The following is an 18,004-nucleotide window of genomic DNA, read 5'->3' as shown; positions in this document are numbered from 1 at the left end:
GCTAGTGTCCATTTCACAGTTTTTTTTATTATGTTTTGGCCTAGTTTTGTTCACGTGTATAATAAGCATCCTGAATGCTCATTTAGCAGTGTATTAATAACACTGCTAGTTTTGTTCACGTGTATTCAGATTAATACACTGTGTTATTAAACTGCACAATGCTCATCCTGTTGGCTACTTGTCGATGTTATCCGCATAACTATAGGCTGCCATGTCTTTTCCACTTTTCTTTTCGCTTTCTGTAATGCTAACTTGACGGTAACCCTATAGTTTGTTGGCTGTTGCAACCCAGCAGCGGCGCTTCCATTTTAACGCATGTACTAGTGTGCTAAAACTTGCAAAAGACACAAATCTTGAGCTTCCTTTATCGGCTTGTTGCTGCTGCTCCTTGTGTACAATGATTGATGTTGCTGTTGTTAGTGTTGTAGAGGAAGAAAGAGGATGTATTTATATTACTTGCTTCTGCTGCTTATATATAGATCTGTATGTATGTTTACTTCATTTCTTCCTTGTCTCTTCGATCCCCTCCTAATGAATTTGTTTGTTCGATTTGGATTAGCAGGCTCGTCCCTGGACCAGATGTTCAAGTACAGCCCCATCCACCGCATCGACCTGGAGTCAGGTATGTACTCGTCTTGTTGAACAAATCGGACAGATGCTTCATGGCCTAATGCTTGATGCCAAGCGTTAATACATGGATCTGTAGCGGTCTAGATGAAGAGCGTGATTTGATTTGTTTGGGTTTGAATTGATCATGTGCGTGTGTGTGTGTGTGTGTCTACAGGGGAGCATGCTTAAGTTACTACTGTATTGTTCTTTTATGTCCTGCTACAGTTTGACACTATTAATTAGGCTTGCTGGACATGTCATGGTACAAGCCTTTGTCTTTTTTAGCATCAACAAATGTTTATTTACTGTAAAGTACTATTAATTAGGATACAACAGTAACTATAATAGCAGTAACTGTTTGGAGAAATGACTCCAAACAGAGTTGCATAATTACCAATGATACATTTTTTTCTAATTTTTGCATGAGAGCAAACTGGTGTAGCTAGCTGGACTATGCAGTCATGAATCAGGAAGTAGCATATTCAGATTTGCTAATAGAAAAAATGTATTAAAAACTTTAAATTTGTCTATTAGAGATAGCAGTATCGATTGTACCTGTTAAACAAGCATCAATTCTTCCTGGAATATTTGTCTATCAGCTAGTATGATGGCATATTAACATCTTTCTCAGGGTGCTAGAGTCGCATACTCTTGGGTTCCATGTTAAAACAAACTAATGGCTATATATCTTAGTAATATTAAACAAAGCTATATGGCTGTTGATGATATATCTTAGTAATTTTAGTTTTGGATGTGTCCAATGCAAACATTACTATCAACTGTCAAGTTGATTCTAAAATGTCTCATGAACTTCATTATTCTGTTATTTATTGTTAAATATGCTGTTAGATCTACTTCTATTTTGTTCCTAAATATTTTGTTTCGTAACATGCAGATGCTGGGCTTTAATGTTTCTTCGTGAGCATCAGTAAAAAGAAGTTGGAGGAAGAATAGTTCTTGCTCATTGGAGCTAGTTCTGAGAGTAATGGAGTCCTTTATGCTGCTCCTATTTGTATGTGTGTTATGTGATGTAGCAGAATCTGGCTCCTGTGATTGTACACTTGTGGAGCTTCTTATCTGATTGTAAACTTGATGCTGATCACATTTGTATGTGTGTTATATGATGTAGCACTTTGATGGTTGATAATATTTGAAGTATTTCGTGTGTTTTCTGTGTGCCAATTTAAATACCAGGTATTTATTTATGTGAAATAAAAAATGAAGAATATTGGGGACCCACCTGACTATAAAAAAAGAAAAAAATGAAACTGTTGAGACAAAAAGGCCATGGGCCAAAAATAAAAAGGCTGCAATGTTGGGCTTGGTCCATGAAGCTGACAAAAAATTCACAGGAAAAAAATATAAATGGGCTGAATTAATGGGCTCGGCCCATGTAAAACACCGAATTGGACCGGGCTAAATCTTGTGCCACGTCAGCTTGCCATGCTGGATGCCTATGTGGCCTGGGGAGGTTGCTAGTGACCAAAACGCCACAGTGGACTTATTTTGGTCATAAACGTTTGCGACCATTTCAGAAGAAAGGTGGTCACAAGTTGACATATTTCTTGTAGTGACAGTAACGATGCGCAGATCGCACAGCTTCCTCGCTCTTCGCTGCTAAACGCACGCGACACGTAAGATTTTTCGCACGCAGCACGTTTCAATGAACTTCATACACTCAAATGCACTTAACAAAAGAATATTAAGCGTTAGGTAGTGACTAATGCCTAAAAATTTTGTGTTCTTCTATAGCTTGGCCCGCCCAACTTTTTCTTTGAAGCTCCGCCACTGCCCCCACCCTGACAAATTATGGTATCAAAAGAGATTCTGTTCCGTCGTATCTTGTAATTTATGTTTACATGGTTGTACTTGGCTATTCTTCTCTTTGGCCAGGAGAGAGTTTTAAAAAATTGTTCGTAAAAACACAAAACAATTGTTCAAGCAGTTTGTACTAATTGTTCATATCACTTCACAAAATGTTCATCACACTTAAAAAGAGTTAAATACGCAAGTCCTAAAACTATTTGGGGGTGTCAAGATGGTCCTAAACTATGAAAATGCACCTATGGGTCCTAAAAGTTTTCCAAGTGTGTCACCAGCCTGCATCAGTTTTGACTGCACGAGTGGTTGGTTGGCTACTACCATGTAGCGGCATTTTGCACAAACCATCCTAGAAGGTCCTTAGTTCTAACTTTTTGGCTCTCCTCTTTGCATAAAACCTACGTGGATACCATCTAGCCATCCATCTCATTCCCCTAATTCTCTCGCACGATCCAGTCACCGTCATCCTACATTTGTGTTGCGCAAATCTTGCTCTCCGACATGATGGCCCCTGACCCCCCCCCCTCCATGCGGCAGCGCTTCCTTGCCTGAAGAACAATGCGCCAGCAGTGTACGCGAGAGGGCGGCGCTCGCAGCAAGCAGCAGGTAGGCTCCGGCCTCAGTCCTCCTCCAACCACAGCGTGGAAGTCTCGATGACTCCGTCCCCACCTCCTCTGTTATATTTGTGTCAGAAGATTGTACGTGTGGGATTACGTGGACATGTAATTGTAATTGATGTGGATACATACGAGTCGTGTTGGAGTCGGACACATTATTGCATCTTAGGCCTCCTATATAATGAGGGTGCACCACAAGTTGTAGCCCATGACGACTTGATAGCAAAAGGTACGCAGCGGAGCCGACGGCATGTGTCGGTGTCCGGGAGGCCGGTGTTGCGGCATCTTGGGGAGAAACGCATGTAGCCATTGCCCCAAGGATGTACCTGATCTCGGTGAACCTTGTTAACAAATATCATGCCTTGTTGTCGTCTTTCATCTTGTATGAAAGATTTATTCTAACATCCTCCCCAACACAGATGCCCCTTCCTGTGCGGCGCTGGTAGATGTGACAGAGTTTTTCAAGCGCATCAAGCAAGAGATCGTCATGTTCGCGACGTTCGGGAGCTGAGGTGGACTACGGCCGTCGAGGTGGAGAGAAAGGCAAGAGAGAGGGCGTGTGCAAGTAGGAGGGCCAAAAATTAGAAGCGATGACATTTTAGTGGGGTTTTATGCAAAAGTTTGTCATGTGACAGTAGCCAACCTATCATCTGTGCAAGTCAAAGTTGATGCAGCCCGAATAGGACTTTGGCTAACACACTTGGCAAACTTTTAGGATCCAGATATGCATCCTATATACCTAAGAGGTTCATACACACTAACTTATATTTATCTCAACATTGCCAGCATTGCCATATGACCATACAATTATGGATGGGATAAGACCCACCTCAACATGCAACCATGCATGAGAAAAGACACATCACCACATGCAACCATGCATGCGAAAATATTCTTGTCCTATTTTTTTTACCTATGTTCAATAAATATTTCACAACTATATAATAAGTCATATGTATCTTCAGTTTGGTTCATGTGTTAATAATCTAAATATTATATTTCACACAATCAAATCTAATTGAAATACTCCCTCGGTCCGGAAAAACTTGTCATCAAAATGGATGAAAATGGATGTATCTACAACTAAAATACATCCAGATAAATCCATTTCAATGACAAATATTTCCGGACGGAAGGAGTATATTGCACTCGATTCCCGCAACACCACGCGGGTTATCATATAGTTTCCATAATATTAGGACTAACTTGACCCCCTCAAATATTTGAAGGACTTGTGGTGTATTTTACTCTTTAAAACATATTCATGTGTTTCAAAAACATACCAGTCTCATTTTTAGATGAAAAGTGTTCAACATGTATTCGGAAAAAAGTCAACGAATATTTGAAAAAAAAGACAGAGAATAAATCGATATAGAAACACACAGGCAGGGCCGGTCCTGAGATTTTGAGGGCCCGGGGCGGAGCTAGAAAATGGGGCCTCTTAATATAAGCGTGTCTTTTGACACGAATCAAAAAAATATCTACAATCTAGCCGGATCATTTTATGAGGTAAATATAAGTATAGCTACAGCCCACAACAAGTAACCAAAAATATATCTTCCTCCCTTCAATTTGAACTCTGAATTTTGTCAAGTTCATCAAATCAAGGAAACAAGCACACTGCAATGATCAGCAGAAAATTATCTACAACTTTCATGTTGTGTTCAAAGATTGTTTATTCATGGAAATAGACTAGTTCTTGCAAAACATAAATTTACTAAAATCTGATACTCTGTTATAGCAGCATCGTTTGGTAATATCTGAACAAACATTAATCAAAATTGAGCAAATTCAGTTTTATTAGAAAGGTATAAAAAATCATTACAACTTTAATGCTGGTGTCATCCCCAAAATTATATAATTAGTGCCAGTTTTTAGAACACTAATCTTGATCGATGATTCAGATATCGAAAACAATTCTGGGTATCCACTTCGATCGACAAACTAAGCAATTTTTTAGCTATCCAAACTAAGTACGTATCTAAGAACTAGAGAATAGATTCGAGAAAAAAAGAACTAGATAATATAAAAGAGGTTAACCTTGATCCGTAGAGCATCGATCCGAAACTAATTGATCAATTCCAATCGAATCCAGCCAGAGCCTTGCCCGCTATTGTTAGCCTATTCCTGGCGGCCCCGACCATATACCCATGTTTGTGAGTGCATCAAGCGTCTGGAGACAGGAGAGAAGAGGTGTAGCATCTCTGACTCAAAATCAGCTTCTGGGAATTAGGTTTGGCAAACTAGCGATCGAAAATTAGGAAGAAAAAAAGGAGTACAGGGACGCGGGCTAGATTGGAGAACTCGCAAGATCGGAATCCTTAGAAGGCTGCGTCTGCATGTTCTGCCTACGCCCGTGATTAGCTGCCTCTCCTACGGGGGACAATTCCGTGCGTGATTAGCGTTTCTTTTTTTGAGGGACTCGTGCGTGAGTAGTTTTTTTTGAGACACCGTGCGCGGTTAGCTCCATCTCCTATAGGCTGCTGCAAACCTCCTACAGGGGCCCCAATGGCTTCCAGTAAGCCCGTGCGCTTCCTGTGGCAGGCCGCCACGCTTGCCCATCTGCTGTTGACCTCGTCCTCCGCCACCGCACCGGGAAAGGTGAAGCTTCCTCCTCTTCCTTTCTTCTGGAAGTTGGCCACGATTCACCAACCAATCCATCGCTCGCTGCTGGTACCGAGGACTAATTCATTCAGGAGTCCCACGAGTGTCACTAAATCTAAATGGTATGCAGCAACTTCTCATGCATGCACCTCCCGGCTAGTGCTATTCATTTTCGAATTCTCTTCAAATCTCACTAATATTCAGTATAGCATGCATGGTGGTAACTGGGAGGGAGCAGTACATGGAGAATCTCACTAATACCATACACTCTATTATTACCAGAATGCTGATTGAGTTGGAGATCCGATATTTACAATTGCAATACTAAGCACAACACAATCTAAAAAGAGATTTGCATTACAGAGAGAAACTGAACATTCCAATGAATAAATTCAGTCCAGCTGTTGCAGAACAACAAGGTTTGCAATGTTGAAGTATTTTACAGATAAAATTAACTCGAGACAAGGGGCTTCGGTTTATAGTAATTTGAGAAGATACAAGTATACAACAGGCATGACATTTGCCTTACATAAGCAAATCTCCTGTCCTGCTCATAATCTAATTGCCTATCTTGTCAGGACTGTCTCATTTCACCTGGGGCCTGATAGATGTGAGGCTAGAGGTGGAGCCGAGGAGGTCACATTACCAGCAATGCCAAAATTTGCTTGGTTTGTTGCAACAAAGTTGTGATCTATATTGCTCTCTGCATCCATGGTACCTTCCAAGACCTTGACTACCTCGGACATTTTAGGCCTTCTTTTGCAATCGATCTGCAAACACCACATTGCTAGCTTCATCATCTGAATTACATCCTGCTCGTGTGCTTGCATGTCATTACTGTTCTTGTCAATCAAATCTACCAACTGATTGTTCTTCACCTTTTCTTCCAATAGGGTAATAAGATGGATGCTCTCTTCGGACCGGGAAGTGTCAAGGTTCTTTCTTCCGCTCACAATTTCCATGACCACCAGGCCAAAGCTATAGATATCGGCCTTCTCCGTGATTTGTGATCTCAACCATTCAGGAGCTAAATATCCAGGTGTGCCTCTCATTCTAGTAACCACTTGGCTCATGTCCCTATCCATGAGCTTGCACAAACCAAAATCAGAAAGTTTAGCATTGAAGTCCTCATCTATGAGAATATTTTGTGGTTTGATATCCAAATGAGCAATTCTCTTCATGCAGTCCTCATGAAGATAAGAGGGACCCTTAGCTATGTTCGTGATAATCTTGCATCGCACTCTCCATTCTAACGGAGGACCAGTGTTGTCATGTCGACAATAGATCCACTTGTCCAAGGATCCTTTTGGCATATACTCATAAACCAAGAGCCTATGGGTTTTCTCTGCACAGAAACAAAACAGTCTCACCAGATTGATATGATGAATGCTGCCAATTGTCTGAACCTCTGCTAAGAATTCTCTCTTTCCTTGACCAGCTCGATCCAAGCGTTTTGCCGCAATCCTTTCCTCACCTAGCCGTCCCTTGAAAACAGAACCAAATCCTCCTTCCCCAAGCTTGTCTTTGAACTGCTCGGTTGCCACTTCTAACTGTTGAAACGTGAACCTCATCGGTATGCCTTGTAGCTTACCGAACTCTGCCTCCTCTTCTTCCATCTCATGGTGTCGTCGTGTTCTCCTTCTGTGTATGACAAAAAGGACGAATGCGACAATTAAAATGAAACTGGCTAAGGAACCTGCAGTTGCAATCCGAACAGCCGTGCCTACTTTTCTGAATGAAGGTCCTGTGCTTGTGGCCCCAAAAAAGAGAGGCAAAAATATGTGTCATGAGGCATTGTTTGAGCATATTACACAGCTTCAAGACAAGCTGCGCATGCACATTTGATATGTATTCTGCTCGGGAGTTGGAGGATGACTTTCTTTGGGCAGGGTAGGGAGCCTGCCAATTTGAATGATGTTCAAATTGCCCGCGGCTGCATCCGCCCGCAAGGTTGCCGAGGATGAATATCCACCGGCTGTTCGATTAAAGTTACACGGCCAGGTCTACGGCCGAGCTAACGAAGATTTAGTGGGCTCGTCTACGCACTGGACTACTTGGCCGTCCTAACCCCCCATTCCCACGGCGGTGTCCCCATCAGCGGTGCCGGCGCCGGCGAACTGGACCGTGGTTCACGTCTAGTATTAATCCGCCGCCATCACTCGCCGCGGAATCCTCCCTCCCCAGTCCACAGTAGCACAACTTTCCACCCCTACCCATCTGCAGGCGCGCGCGCCGCCCGGGCCGCTCCAAATCGCCGGCCTCTGGAGAAGCCTCACCGCCGTCTTCTTTGGCCTCAGCTCCCGCCAACCCTCGTCCACTGAGGTAACCAACTAACTCCAGCGTCAATTAATCATTCGTGCAACAATTTGACGCTGAGTTCTTCAGCAGGGAATAGGGACACACAAGCAGTATGCCACCTGTCCTCAAGGAAGAGGATGGGAATATATCATACGAGCTGCAGTGCAAAGTAAGCAACAGCAACATCTATGCACACCTTCCATTCCAACTGCTACATTGCCAATTATTGGATGATCTGATGTGATTCATCATATTATATTGGTTAATTAGGGAGCGACTAGTGTAGAATCTACATCTTACAACACAAAAGCTAATTGAGTAGAAAACTAAATGTGATATCAACTTGGCATCAAATTCTAAGAGTGGCTGAGTAGCATAGTTATACATTCTCTAACTTCAATTCAGTTCATTCGCTGTCCTGGGAATTTAGCAAATGGCTTCGGAGGCATCGTTCTACTTGGCGAAAGTCCTTAACTGTTCTAGTTCTTTCCCCCTATGCGATTACCTTATCTTAAAGCTCATTTTGGTTCTCGAACCATGGGCCCGTCATCTGAGTTCCTCATGCTACTCAACATTTCCAACATACATAAGCATGCCATAGCTTCAAACATCTGACTCGTAGGATATTGTTCCAAAGTTCATGAAAGACAGATTGAACATATATACACTTGAAAGCAATACTTTCATCTTTTCAGACATAAGAGTTCCATGCACATAACTATCTCCTATGCCTCTGGTCACTATTTTACAGCAAGTCTCTCATCTTGCAGCTAAAGTTCTTCATAGCAACTCTGAATTTGACAAGTTCCTGCAAAATGATTATTTTTTCTGAAAAACAGAAGTTCTACTATTACGGAAGTGTATCTAGAGACCATTTTTTGCCCTCTTCTCAAAGGAAAGTTTCAGTTAGATCTGCATGATGACCAGTGTCCATATTGTTGGAAATTCGTCCACAGGATTGATCACATCAAACTGCACGAATACACGCGCACAAAAAACTAATAGCCAAGGGCCTTTGTCGTGCCCTATTTTCTTCCTCTTTATTGCTTTTCTCCTTTTTCTCTTGATATCTCTCGGTGTTACAAAACTCACGCAACACCCCGTACGTATATACACGCAGCGACGCCTTAGCTAGGCGGACACAAATCCTATTCGAACACCAACTCCAAATACCATACGCCAAAGTTAGCTCTAACCGGACTGGCAAAAGCCCATACTTTCCTAATTGTCGGCCACGCCTAACAGGACTCAAACATGAGCAAACATGACTATACGTACTGGTAATCTCAAACTTACCTAATTAATACTAACCTATGTCTGGATTATCTAACAATCACCCCCTAATTCAAACATCCGACTTTTTACTCGACGAGACACACAGACGATCACCTCTTCATCTTGTCCCGTCGATTGCCTCCGATGACGCGACTTACCGGACCACAGCTTCTCTCTTCTTACAACGATGGCCACCACATCATCACCATCATACTTTTGTGCCGACTTGAAAACTGAAACCAACGATTACCCAGACTACCAGACACGCTGCCACAACTTAGCGTGCTACATGCAGACTAAACGCATAGCCTCATGCAGGAACTCAACTTTACTGGTCCGCATCCATCTTCACGTTGATCTTCGTCTTCTCATCGGGTGCTCGTGCACGGGAAGACACATCTTTTCACCCGCCACATCTTCACTTTCTTGTTGTCGGTGGTGACACAATGCAACTTACCAAAACGACGCTCCTTGTCCGACGGCATCACAACTCGTCATATACGTGCAACTCAACTTCACCGTATATGAACTCGCCGGAACTCTTTGATCACGAACAGAAAAGCAAGGCACGAATTCCTTTTTCTGCCCGCTCTCGCTCGCAATTCTCCTCCGCCAGTGACGCATCTCAACTGTAGCAGAAGACTCACACACCTGAGCTCTTGGACACACCTTACAAGAACTCATCTGCACACCTCGATGACGGCTCGCAACTTCGCCATCTCCACTGTCAACCCTCCAACGATGATCTCGATGATTTCCTCGGTATCACAACTTTGGCACCTTCATAAGCATCAATGATCACCAACGCCTTGTCGACGACAGCCTGTCACCCTCCTCCAGGTAGTTTTGTCGAATGACGATCACCCGTTGCCTCGCTTGCGACAGCGTCCTCGCCGCCTTCTCGTCGTCGCTCCGCCGAACGACTACCGCCTAATCTTCCACGTCGCTGCACCACCCAGCGACTATATCGCCCGCTCCTCCTCGTCGTTGTACCACCCAACGACTCTATGGCCCGTCCTTCCTTGTCGTTGCATCACCCAACGACTATATCGCCCGCCCTTGTCGCTGCACCAACCAGCGACTATATGGCCTGCCCCTGAGGCGCTAGTAGGTCGCCACCCGAGGCAAGCGCGGCTTCAAATCGACCGTGCTCTGATAGCAATTGTTAGAAATTCGCCCATAGGATCGATCACATCAAACTGCACGAACACACGCGCACAAAAAACTGATAGCCAAGGGCCCTTGTCGTGCCCTCTTTTCTTCCTCTTTATTTCTTTTCTTCTTTTTCTCTTGATATCTCTTGGTGTTACAAAACTCACGCAACACCCCGTGCATATATACACGCAGGGACGCCTTAGCTAGCCGGACACAAATCCTATTCGAACACCAACTCCAAATACCATACGCCAAAGCTAGCTCTAACTGGAGTGGCAAAAGCCCATACTTTCCTAACTACCGGCCACGCCTAACAGGACTCAAACATGAGCAAACATGACTATACGGCAGCGCTGATCACTTCCTAACCGGACTCAACCCTGTGTCTCACGCAGACTGCTTGCTTGCACATAACTAGAACTTACCTAGCTAAAACCAACTTATGTTTGGATTAAACACATATAACTGGAGTATTACGTAGGAACTGTGAAGCAACTAAGGGAGCTTAGAGGCCAATGAAGGAACTTCCTACCTTTCCAAACATAGTGGACTACTGGTAGTAGCAATTGCACTTGTTGGTACTAGACATTCGGTGCTAATTAGTCTCTCGAAATCCCAATTTTCTTTCGTACGGTGCATTTAGCTGCTTTCTTCGAACCGGGCTGCAATAGGACTTTTCTATGCTTTGTTATGATCGCGACAGTCAGGACTAGTGTCTGGAGATTTAACAGTGGAAATCAGTTTGGAATAAGATGTTGGAAGGAAGATAAGAGCACAGGCTCAGCAGCTGTTTGGAATCTGCTCAAGTCCTGGGCATCTTCATTGACCAAAATGTCTTATTCACCATGGTTCTGTGATTCCCGTTCAACGGAGAAGGATGGCCAGAGCCTCGTCATCTTGGGTTCTCCGGCCAATATGTAAAGAACTTAGTCTAGGAATCTTAATATCTCCGGAGTACTGAAGCAGCAACATTGACTCCACAACTGACTCCGGACATCGACATGCACTGAAGTAGCAACATTTACTTCACCACTGACTCCAGTTGGCAGTTCATGGGCCAGTGAGAGTAGTAAAAGACCAGTTCATGGCCAGGGACAAAGAAAGACTATCATGCCTTGAACTACGGGGCGCCAATGTCTCATTCACGGTAACCTGACTTAATTAGCTTGTGATCTACGTGCAGCCAGGAAGGGCAGCCACAGCCATCGTTGTCTCGGTTCCCTGGCCAACATGGAAATAATGTAATCCACCCATCTGGAGCACTTGTAGAGGCAGCAACTTGTACAGAGGTCATGATCTAGGCCTGTAGAATCAAGATCACTTTGGCTGGCAATCAGCGGCAGCTGTGTGCAAGGCTGGGAGCGGCTCGAGGTGTGGACGCCTTGACTGGACTATTTTTTTTTTAGAACGAAGGCTCAAGGAGAGCCCGACTTTGAATTAACAAAGCCATCAACCGGCCAGGGATTACACAAGGCCACCAATACAACCAACGGAAAACAGAAAGGAAAATAAACTGCAGGTACACGGTGATGCCGAAGCAGCTTACAAGCACCAAAGACTACATGCCCTATAGAAGTAAACAGAGAAGCACTAGCATGTAGTCAACGGAGTCCTCCAAGTGGACTATAGACAGTAGGACAAACAGAGGGGAGCTTCGGGCAGCCATTGCCCAACGTCGATGGACCGAGCCCTCATCTACCCTGGAAGGTGCACATCGAAAACCAAGCCGCTCCTCTCCAAATCCGGAGGGGACCCCTGCCCCTCGCCTTGGCTCGAAAGGCGCCGGACCGCCGGAAGATGGAATTGCCCTCCCTAGAGCAAGGAAAGGGCATGATTCTGTGCACCAAGGAGATACTCAGCTCGACACGCCGCTGCACGAAGGGAACCAGAAGAGTCCACACCGCAGCCCACTGCTACAAGCACGAAGAGGAAAAACTGCACAATGGAGCTGTCACTGAACAAACAAACAGCAAGGAGAAATGGAGCCTCCATAACTGGATCAGATACAAAGCATCATGCTCCAAATCCCTCGCCGAAGATGCAGCCACCCAGCCACCACCGCCCAGCACCACAGCACACTCCCACCTTGCCCAAGCCGGCACCTTCAAGAAGGAGGCGGCGCACGCTGCACCGTTGTCGACCTGTCTCGGCAAGACATGGGATTTCTCCCGGGCATGGAGCGGGAGGGAGAGGGCACGAAACTCGACGGCGCCTCCAAGGAGGGGAGCGGCACCGGCCGGTGTCGCCGCCGTCGTGGCTAGAGCACCCCAGCCAAGGATTTCTCCCGATTCGAACCGCATCTCCGGGCAGCCCAACGCCGGATCCGGCGGCCAGAGGCTACCGACGACCAGATCCGGCGGGGCAGAGTGCTGCGTGGGGGAAGGGGCCGCCTTCAGATCCAGCCGCGGGCGAGGGGAGCGCCGCACCCGCCGCGACCGGCGACAACTCCCACCGTCCCTCGCCACCCTCGCGGCCAAGGGAACGGAGGGTCACCACCTGCGGCGCCGCTTGCAGGGAGACAGCGCCGCCTCGCCACCCGAGGCCGCCGCCTCGGCGTCCGGAGCCCTCCGGTCGGGAGCAGCAAATCCTCGCCGCCGCCGTCCTTGACGACCCCGCGGGCGGCGCCGGAGATCCCCTCGGGCGGCGGCGAGGGGGGAGGGGGGAGGCGGGAGGGGAGGTTCGGCGGCTAGGGTTCGGCGCCGCCCGAGTCGCCCCAAGCGGAGCGACGCGGGGGCCGCCCGAGAACTAAGACCTCACTGAGTGTTGGTAGAATATGGAAAGTTGACTGGACTATTATGCCACATGGAGCTCGTACGACTAGACTGGTGTGCTATATATGTCGACTATGCTTGTTCTACTCTGCGTGTTGGTGGTAGTCTCACGGTCCAAAATATCAATGCTTGTACAGAGAACGTGGTAATTTTATATATCCCCTTAAATAAAACCGTCAATTTGTTCGCTTTGTAGAAAAATGTTAAAATGGGAAATCGTTGTGCAATGCAATGACTGTGTCTTGCTGTTTTGACAGGTCACTAGACCGGAGCACGTCTACAGCTCCATTAAGGGGATCCTCAATTCCTCGCTGGACCGCAGGACTCGTTCAAGCTGAAATCGACGTGTACTGAAAGTAGTGGCGAAGACTACACCATTGACTCCGGTTGGCAGTTCATGGCAAGTGAGTGGTATTAAGACTTACCAGTTACTCCCAGCACTCATGCACACAAAACTGAAGCAACAAAGAAGAAACTCCACTCTGAAATCCAGCAAAGCACCCATGCCAAGCCAGCTGATTTGGTTGTGCGTGCTCTTGTTCGTCTATTTGCATGACGGTGTTACTGCCATCGATGAGTACACATACAAGGGGTTCGTGTTCTCCATCACACCCATCAGACTCTGGGCCTCTGGCCATTCCGGCGATGGAATGGCGTTTGTCACCTCCTTGGCCCCGCTGTCTGATGTCTGTACACGGAAATACTTGGGCCTTGACACCATAGCTAACAAGTGATGTGGAAGGCTGGGAGCATCTCGGTAATATTATTGTGATCTAAAATACAATGTTTTAAATAGCGGGCTATGAAAAATAGCGGCGAGCCTCCAAATCAGCTATAGCGGAGTTATAGCGGGCTATTTGTGAAGGCGACCATTTAGCGACACCCTGCTGAAAAGGCTAGCCGGCTATTTAAAACTATGCTAAAATATGAATGCTCTCATAGAGAACGTGGTAATTTCCCTGCAAAAAAGAAAAAGAAAAAAAGAGAACGAGGTAATTTTTTACCTCTCTATATAAAACTATCATTTCGTTAGCTATGCCAAAAAAATGTTAAAAATGGGAAATTAGTGTGGAAGGCAATAATTCTGTGTGGCTGTTTTGACGGGTCCCTAGACCGTAGACAAGTTTATTGCTCCATCAAGGACTCGTTCAAACTGAAATCGACATGTAGGAGAACTGCAGGGGCAACGACTACACCAGTGACTCCGGTTGGCAGTTCATGGCCCGTGAGTAGTATTAATACTTGCCTTGCTCCTCGCACCACATCCACACAACCAAAGGGAGAAAGAAAGAAACTCCGGTCTGAAAACCAGCATATAGCACCATGCCAGGTCTGATCTGGTTGTGCGTCCTCTTGATCGTCTCCTGCCATGATGGCGTTGATGGCGTCACGGAGTTCATATACAATGGGTTCGCCGGCAGCAAGCTCCGCCTCGACGGCGAGGCTTCCATCTCAAAACAAGGCGTCCTCTCTCTAACGAGGGACAGCTACTTCACCCAGGGGCATGGCTTCCATCCAGAACCTCTTCCGTTTGTCAATTCCCATGGTGTGTCCATGAGCTTCTCTGCCACTTTCGTGTTCTCCATTACGCCCAGCGACTATGGCGGTTCCGGAGACGGGATGGCGTTTGTCATCTCCTTGGCCCCGCTATCTGGTATCTGGACAGATGGGAAATACTTGGGACTTGTCAATGAGGAGGACGACGGTTCCATACTTGCAAACCGTTTCTTCGCCATCGAGCTCGACACAGGAGTCAACAAGGAGTTCGGAGATATAGATGACAACCATGTCGGGGCTGATCTCAACAACCTGACGTCCACTGTCTCTTCAACCGCAGGCTACTACAGCGGCAATGTCGAGAAGGACTTCAATCCGCTGAGGCTTTCTAGTGGAAACCCAATGCAAGTGTGGGTGGACTACATCGATATGCAGCTTGACATCAGGCTTGCTCCTGTCGCCATGTATAAGCCCTCATTACCGCTTTTGTCTTACTACCCTGTCGACCTTGCAAAGGTCCTCAAGAATGACACCAAATCAAAGGCAGGGGTTCCAACCACAGCATACGTCGGTTTCTCTGCCTCCAACGGTGATTGGCCAGATTGGTGTGCGGCCCATCAGATTCTTGGGTGGAGCTTTAACATGTATGGACCGGCCGAACCACTTAACTTATCACTGCTGCTGCGGCCATTAATACAAGTCCAAGATAGTTCCAGACAAGAAGCCCATGACAAGAAAAAAGTCGTCAAATGGGTGACTGCAACTATATCTTCCCTTGCCATACTTGCAGGTATAACAGCTTGCCTTCTCCTTCGATGGTGGTGGTGCAAGACGAGGAACTCAGAGTGGAACGAAGATTGGGAGGCTGAGCTTGGCCCCCGCCGCTTCGCATACCGGGACCTCCACAGGGCAACGGATGGCTTCCGCGACATGCAGCTTCTGGGAAAAGGCGGCTTTGGGCAAGTCTATAGAGGAGCCCTGGGCAGCTCTGGGATGGACATCGCGGTGAAGCGGATCTCCTCAGAATCCAAGCAGGGGCTGGCCGAATTCACAGCTGAAATCATCATCCTTGGCCGCCTACGGCACCGGAACCTCGTTCGCTTGATCGGCTATTGTCGGCACAAGAAGGAGATGCTCCTGGTCTACGAGTGCATGCCCAACGGCAGCCTGGATAGCTACCTGCATGCCCAGACAAGGCATGCAATGCTCTCCTGGTCTCAGAGGCTTCAGATCATCAAAGGCGTTGCGTCCGGGCTTCTGTACCTCCATGAGGACTGGGAACAAGTCATCATACACCGTGACGTCAAGGCCAGCAACGTGCTCCTGGATGGGGAGATGAATGGTCGGCTGGGTGACTTCGGCCTTGCCAGGCTGCACGACCATGGTGCTGATGCGCACACCACCCACGTGGCCGGCACGAGGGGCTACCTTGCCCCTGAGCTAACGAGGTTCGGCAAGGCGACCAAAGCAACTGACGTGTTTGCGTTTGGTGCCTTTGTCCTAGAGGTGGCCTGCGGGAGGCGGCCGGTGGGGTTCAACGCCCGCGGCGAGCTTCTGGTGATCGTCCAATGGGTGCGAGACACGTGGGCGAGCGGCTCCGGCTCAATCGTCGACACCATTGACCCAAGGCTGGACGAGTATGCTGCTGATGAGGCGGAGCTGGTGCTCAAGCTGGGGCTGTTGTGCTCGCACCCTTTACCTGTGGCGAGGCCCAGCATACGCCTTGTTATGTGGTACCTCGATGGAGATTTATCCTTGCCCGAGTTCTCTCCTGAATATCTCAACATTACAGATGTCGATCAGGTTCTTGATGAAGTGCCTCCGTCAGTGGCGAACAGCATTACAGGTCTGTCTGGAGGTAGATGATAGAACATCCACGAGGGTTTATCTATTTTGCTGTTTAATTAAAGGCTGGGGTGATGTTGGTTTAGAAGAACCTGATGGGGTCAAAATGAGAAATGATAGATATGTAATGTGTTTGTGTGTGTGGCTACTGGCTACTGAACAAATCTGGGAACTTTTCACAATAAAAAATACCTGCATACCTTTCTGAAATTCTCTCAGGTTACTCTCCCACAAGTTTCTTTCTCAGGACTGGGAAGTATCCTCCAAAAGGATAGCCTTGGGAAGAGTTTGTGGCTGCCAGTGTCACAGGAACGGCAGCTACCTCCTGTCCATGTATACCTCCCAACTACTACTTTGCAGGTCTGTTCCTTCCATTCATCCATTATTCTTGTAGCTCCAGACAGAGCAAATAGCTTTGCAAGCTCAAAAAGTCCTAAAATTTTGGATTAAAAAATGCACCAAAATCCTCAAACGGCCACTGAAAAAACAAATAATTTGCCCAACCAACTGCCAACATTGTTAGTTACCTGTAGTGGTGAAAAGGAGCAGCAAAATCCCATATTCATAGCATTTTATACTTTTTTTCTTGTGATGATTCACGATAGGTTTGAGCCGTATTTTCCGCTTCTGAGGAAATCGAGCAATATTGTTAGCTGAGGTATTTTTTTTCTATCTCATTAGTGTTGGACAAATTAACCTAACAAGTTCTTGTCTCTGAAAAATTGTTGTCATCATATGTCTACAAGACGCTCTGCTGTTCCAGAATCCGGATAACATGCTGTCTCTGGCCTTGTGAAGCTCTGCACAAGCATGCATGAGGAACTACGGGACAGATGGCAGGAGGTTGGTGTTGCAAATTTAATCCCTAGCTTGAACCATATGACAGTTAATAATACTAGGGATCTGTAAAATGTATTGCCATGTCAACACATCAAAACATTGCAGTTGGAAGCTGATTCAGAGACCAGAACAAGCTGCGCCGCTGCTACCGCCTCAAGGAATAGTGAAGCAATCCAGCCAAGAAGGCGTCTTCAACTGGCCCAATAACATGGCCCATGTTGACGCGTAAGTCTGAACGTTCGTGGCCCGGATCGACTAGAGAGAAAAAATCAACAGGGCCCATCCGTCCCCTTCCTCTGTCGCCCGTCACACTTCCCGGCGGCGCTCCGGCGGTGGCGATTTTGACCAGCTCCCCAGTCCTAATGGCAGGCTACAGCCGCTACTACTGCTGCTGTTGTTGATCCCCTCCGCCGCCCCCGCCGCATCGGGGAAAGGTGAACCTTCCTCCTTTTACTTTCTTCTGAATGTTCGCTACGGTAGCAGAAATGAGCTGCCAAGTATGCATGATGATGTCATGTACAATGTGTGGTTTCTAATGAATCTGTATCAGTTAGTCCCAAAATCATGTACAGTAACAGAGATGAGCTGCCAAGTAACAGGGAGCATAACATGACTTCAAAAAGTGTTTGTAGTTTCTAACTGATACGTGTTATAGTAGTTAGTCCCAAAAAT

At 46.5% G+C, this 18,004-nt stretch overlaps 2 protein-coding genes across 2 annotated transcripts; one reads left to right on the top strand and one right to left on the bottom strand.

The window, feature by feature from the left end:
• Positions 1-6,241: 6,241 nt before the first annotated feature.
• On the bottom strand, positions 6,242-9,709 carry LOC123056586 (G-type lectin S-receptor-like serine/threonine-protein kinase SD2-5). Its single transcript, XM_044479937.1, has 4 exons — positions 9,682-9,709; positions 9,383-9,457; positions 7,058-7,395; positions 6,242-6,994 (listed from the first exon to the last, which is right to left on the bottom strand). The coding sequence occupies exons 1-4, from the start codon at positions 9,707-9,709 to the stop codon at positions 6,242-6,244; spliced, it is 1,194 nt and encodes a 397-aa protein (XP_044335872.1).
• A 4,729-nt stretch (positions 9,710-14,438) lies between these two features.
• On the top strand, positions 14,439-16,513 carry LOC123057507 (L-type lectin-domain containing receptor kinase SIT2). The gene has a single exon (XM_044480462.1). The coding sequence runs from the start codon at positions 14,474-14,476 to the stop codon at positions 16,511-16,513; it is 2,040 nt and encodes a 679-aa protein (XP_044336397.1). The 5' UTR covers positions 14,439-14,473.
• The last annotated feature ends 1,491 nt before the right edge of the window (positions 16,514-18,004 follow it).

Source organism: Triticum aestivum, chromosome 3A (assembly GCF_018294505.1).
Source record: "Triticum aestivum cultivar Chinese Spring chromosome 3A, IWGSC CS RefSeq v2.1, whole genome shotgun sequence".
Lineage (NCBI taxonomy): Eukaryota > Viridiplantae > Streptophyta > Magnoliopsida > Poales > Poaceae > Triticum > Triticum aestivum.
The sequence above is the reverse complement of the archived record's forward strand: the minus strand, read 5'-3'. Positions and strand labels throughout refer to the sequence as shown.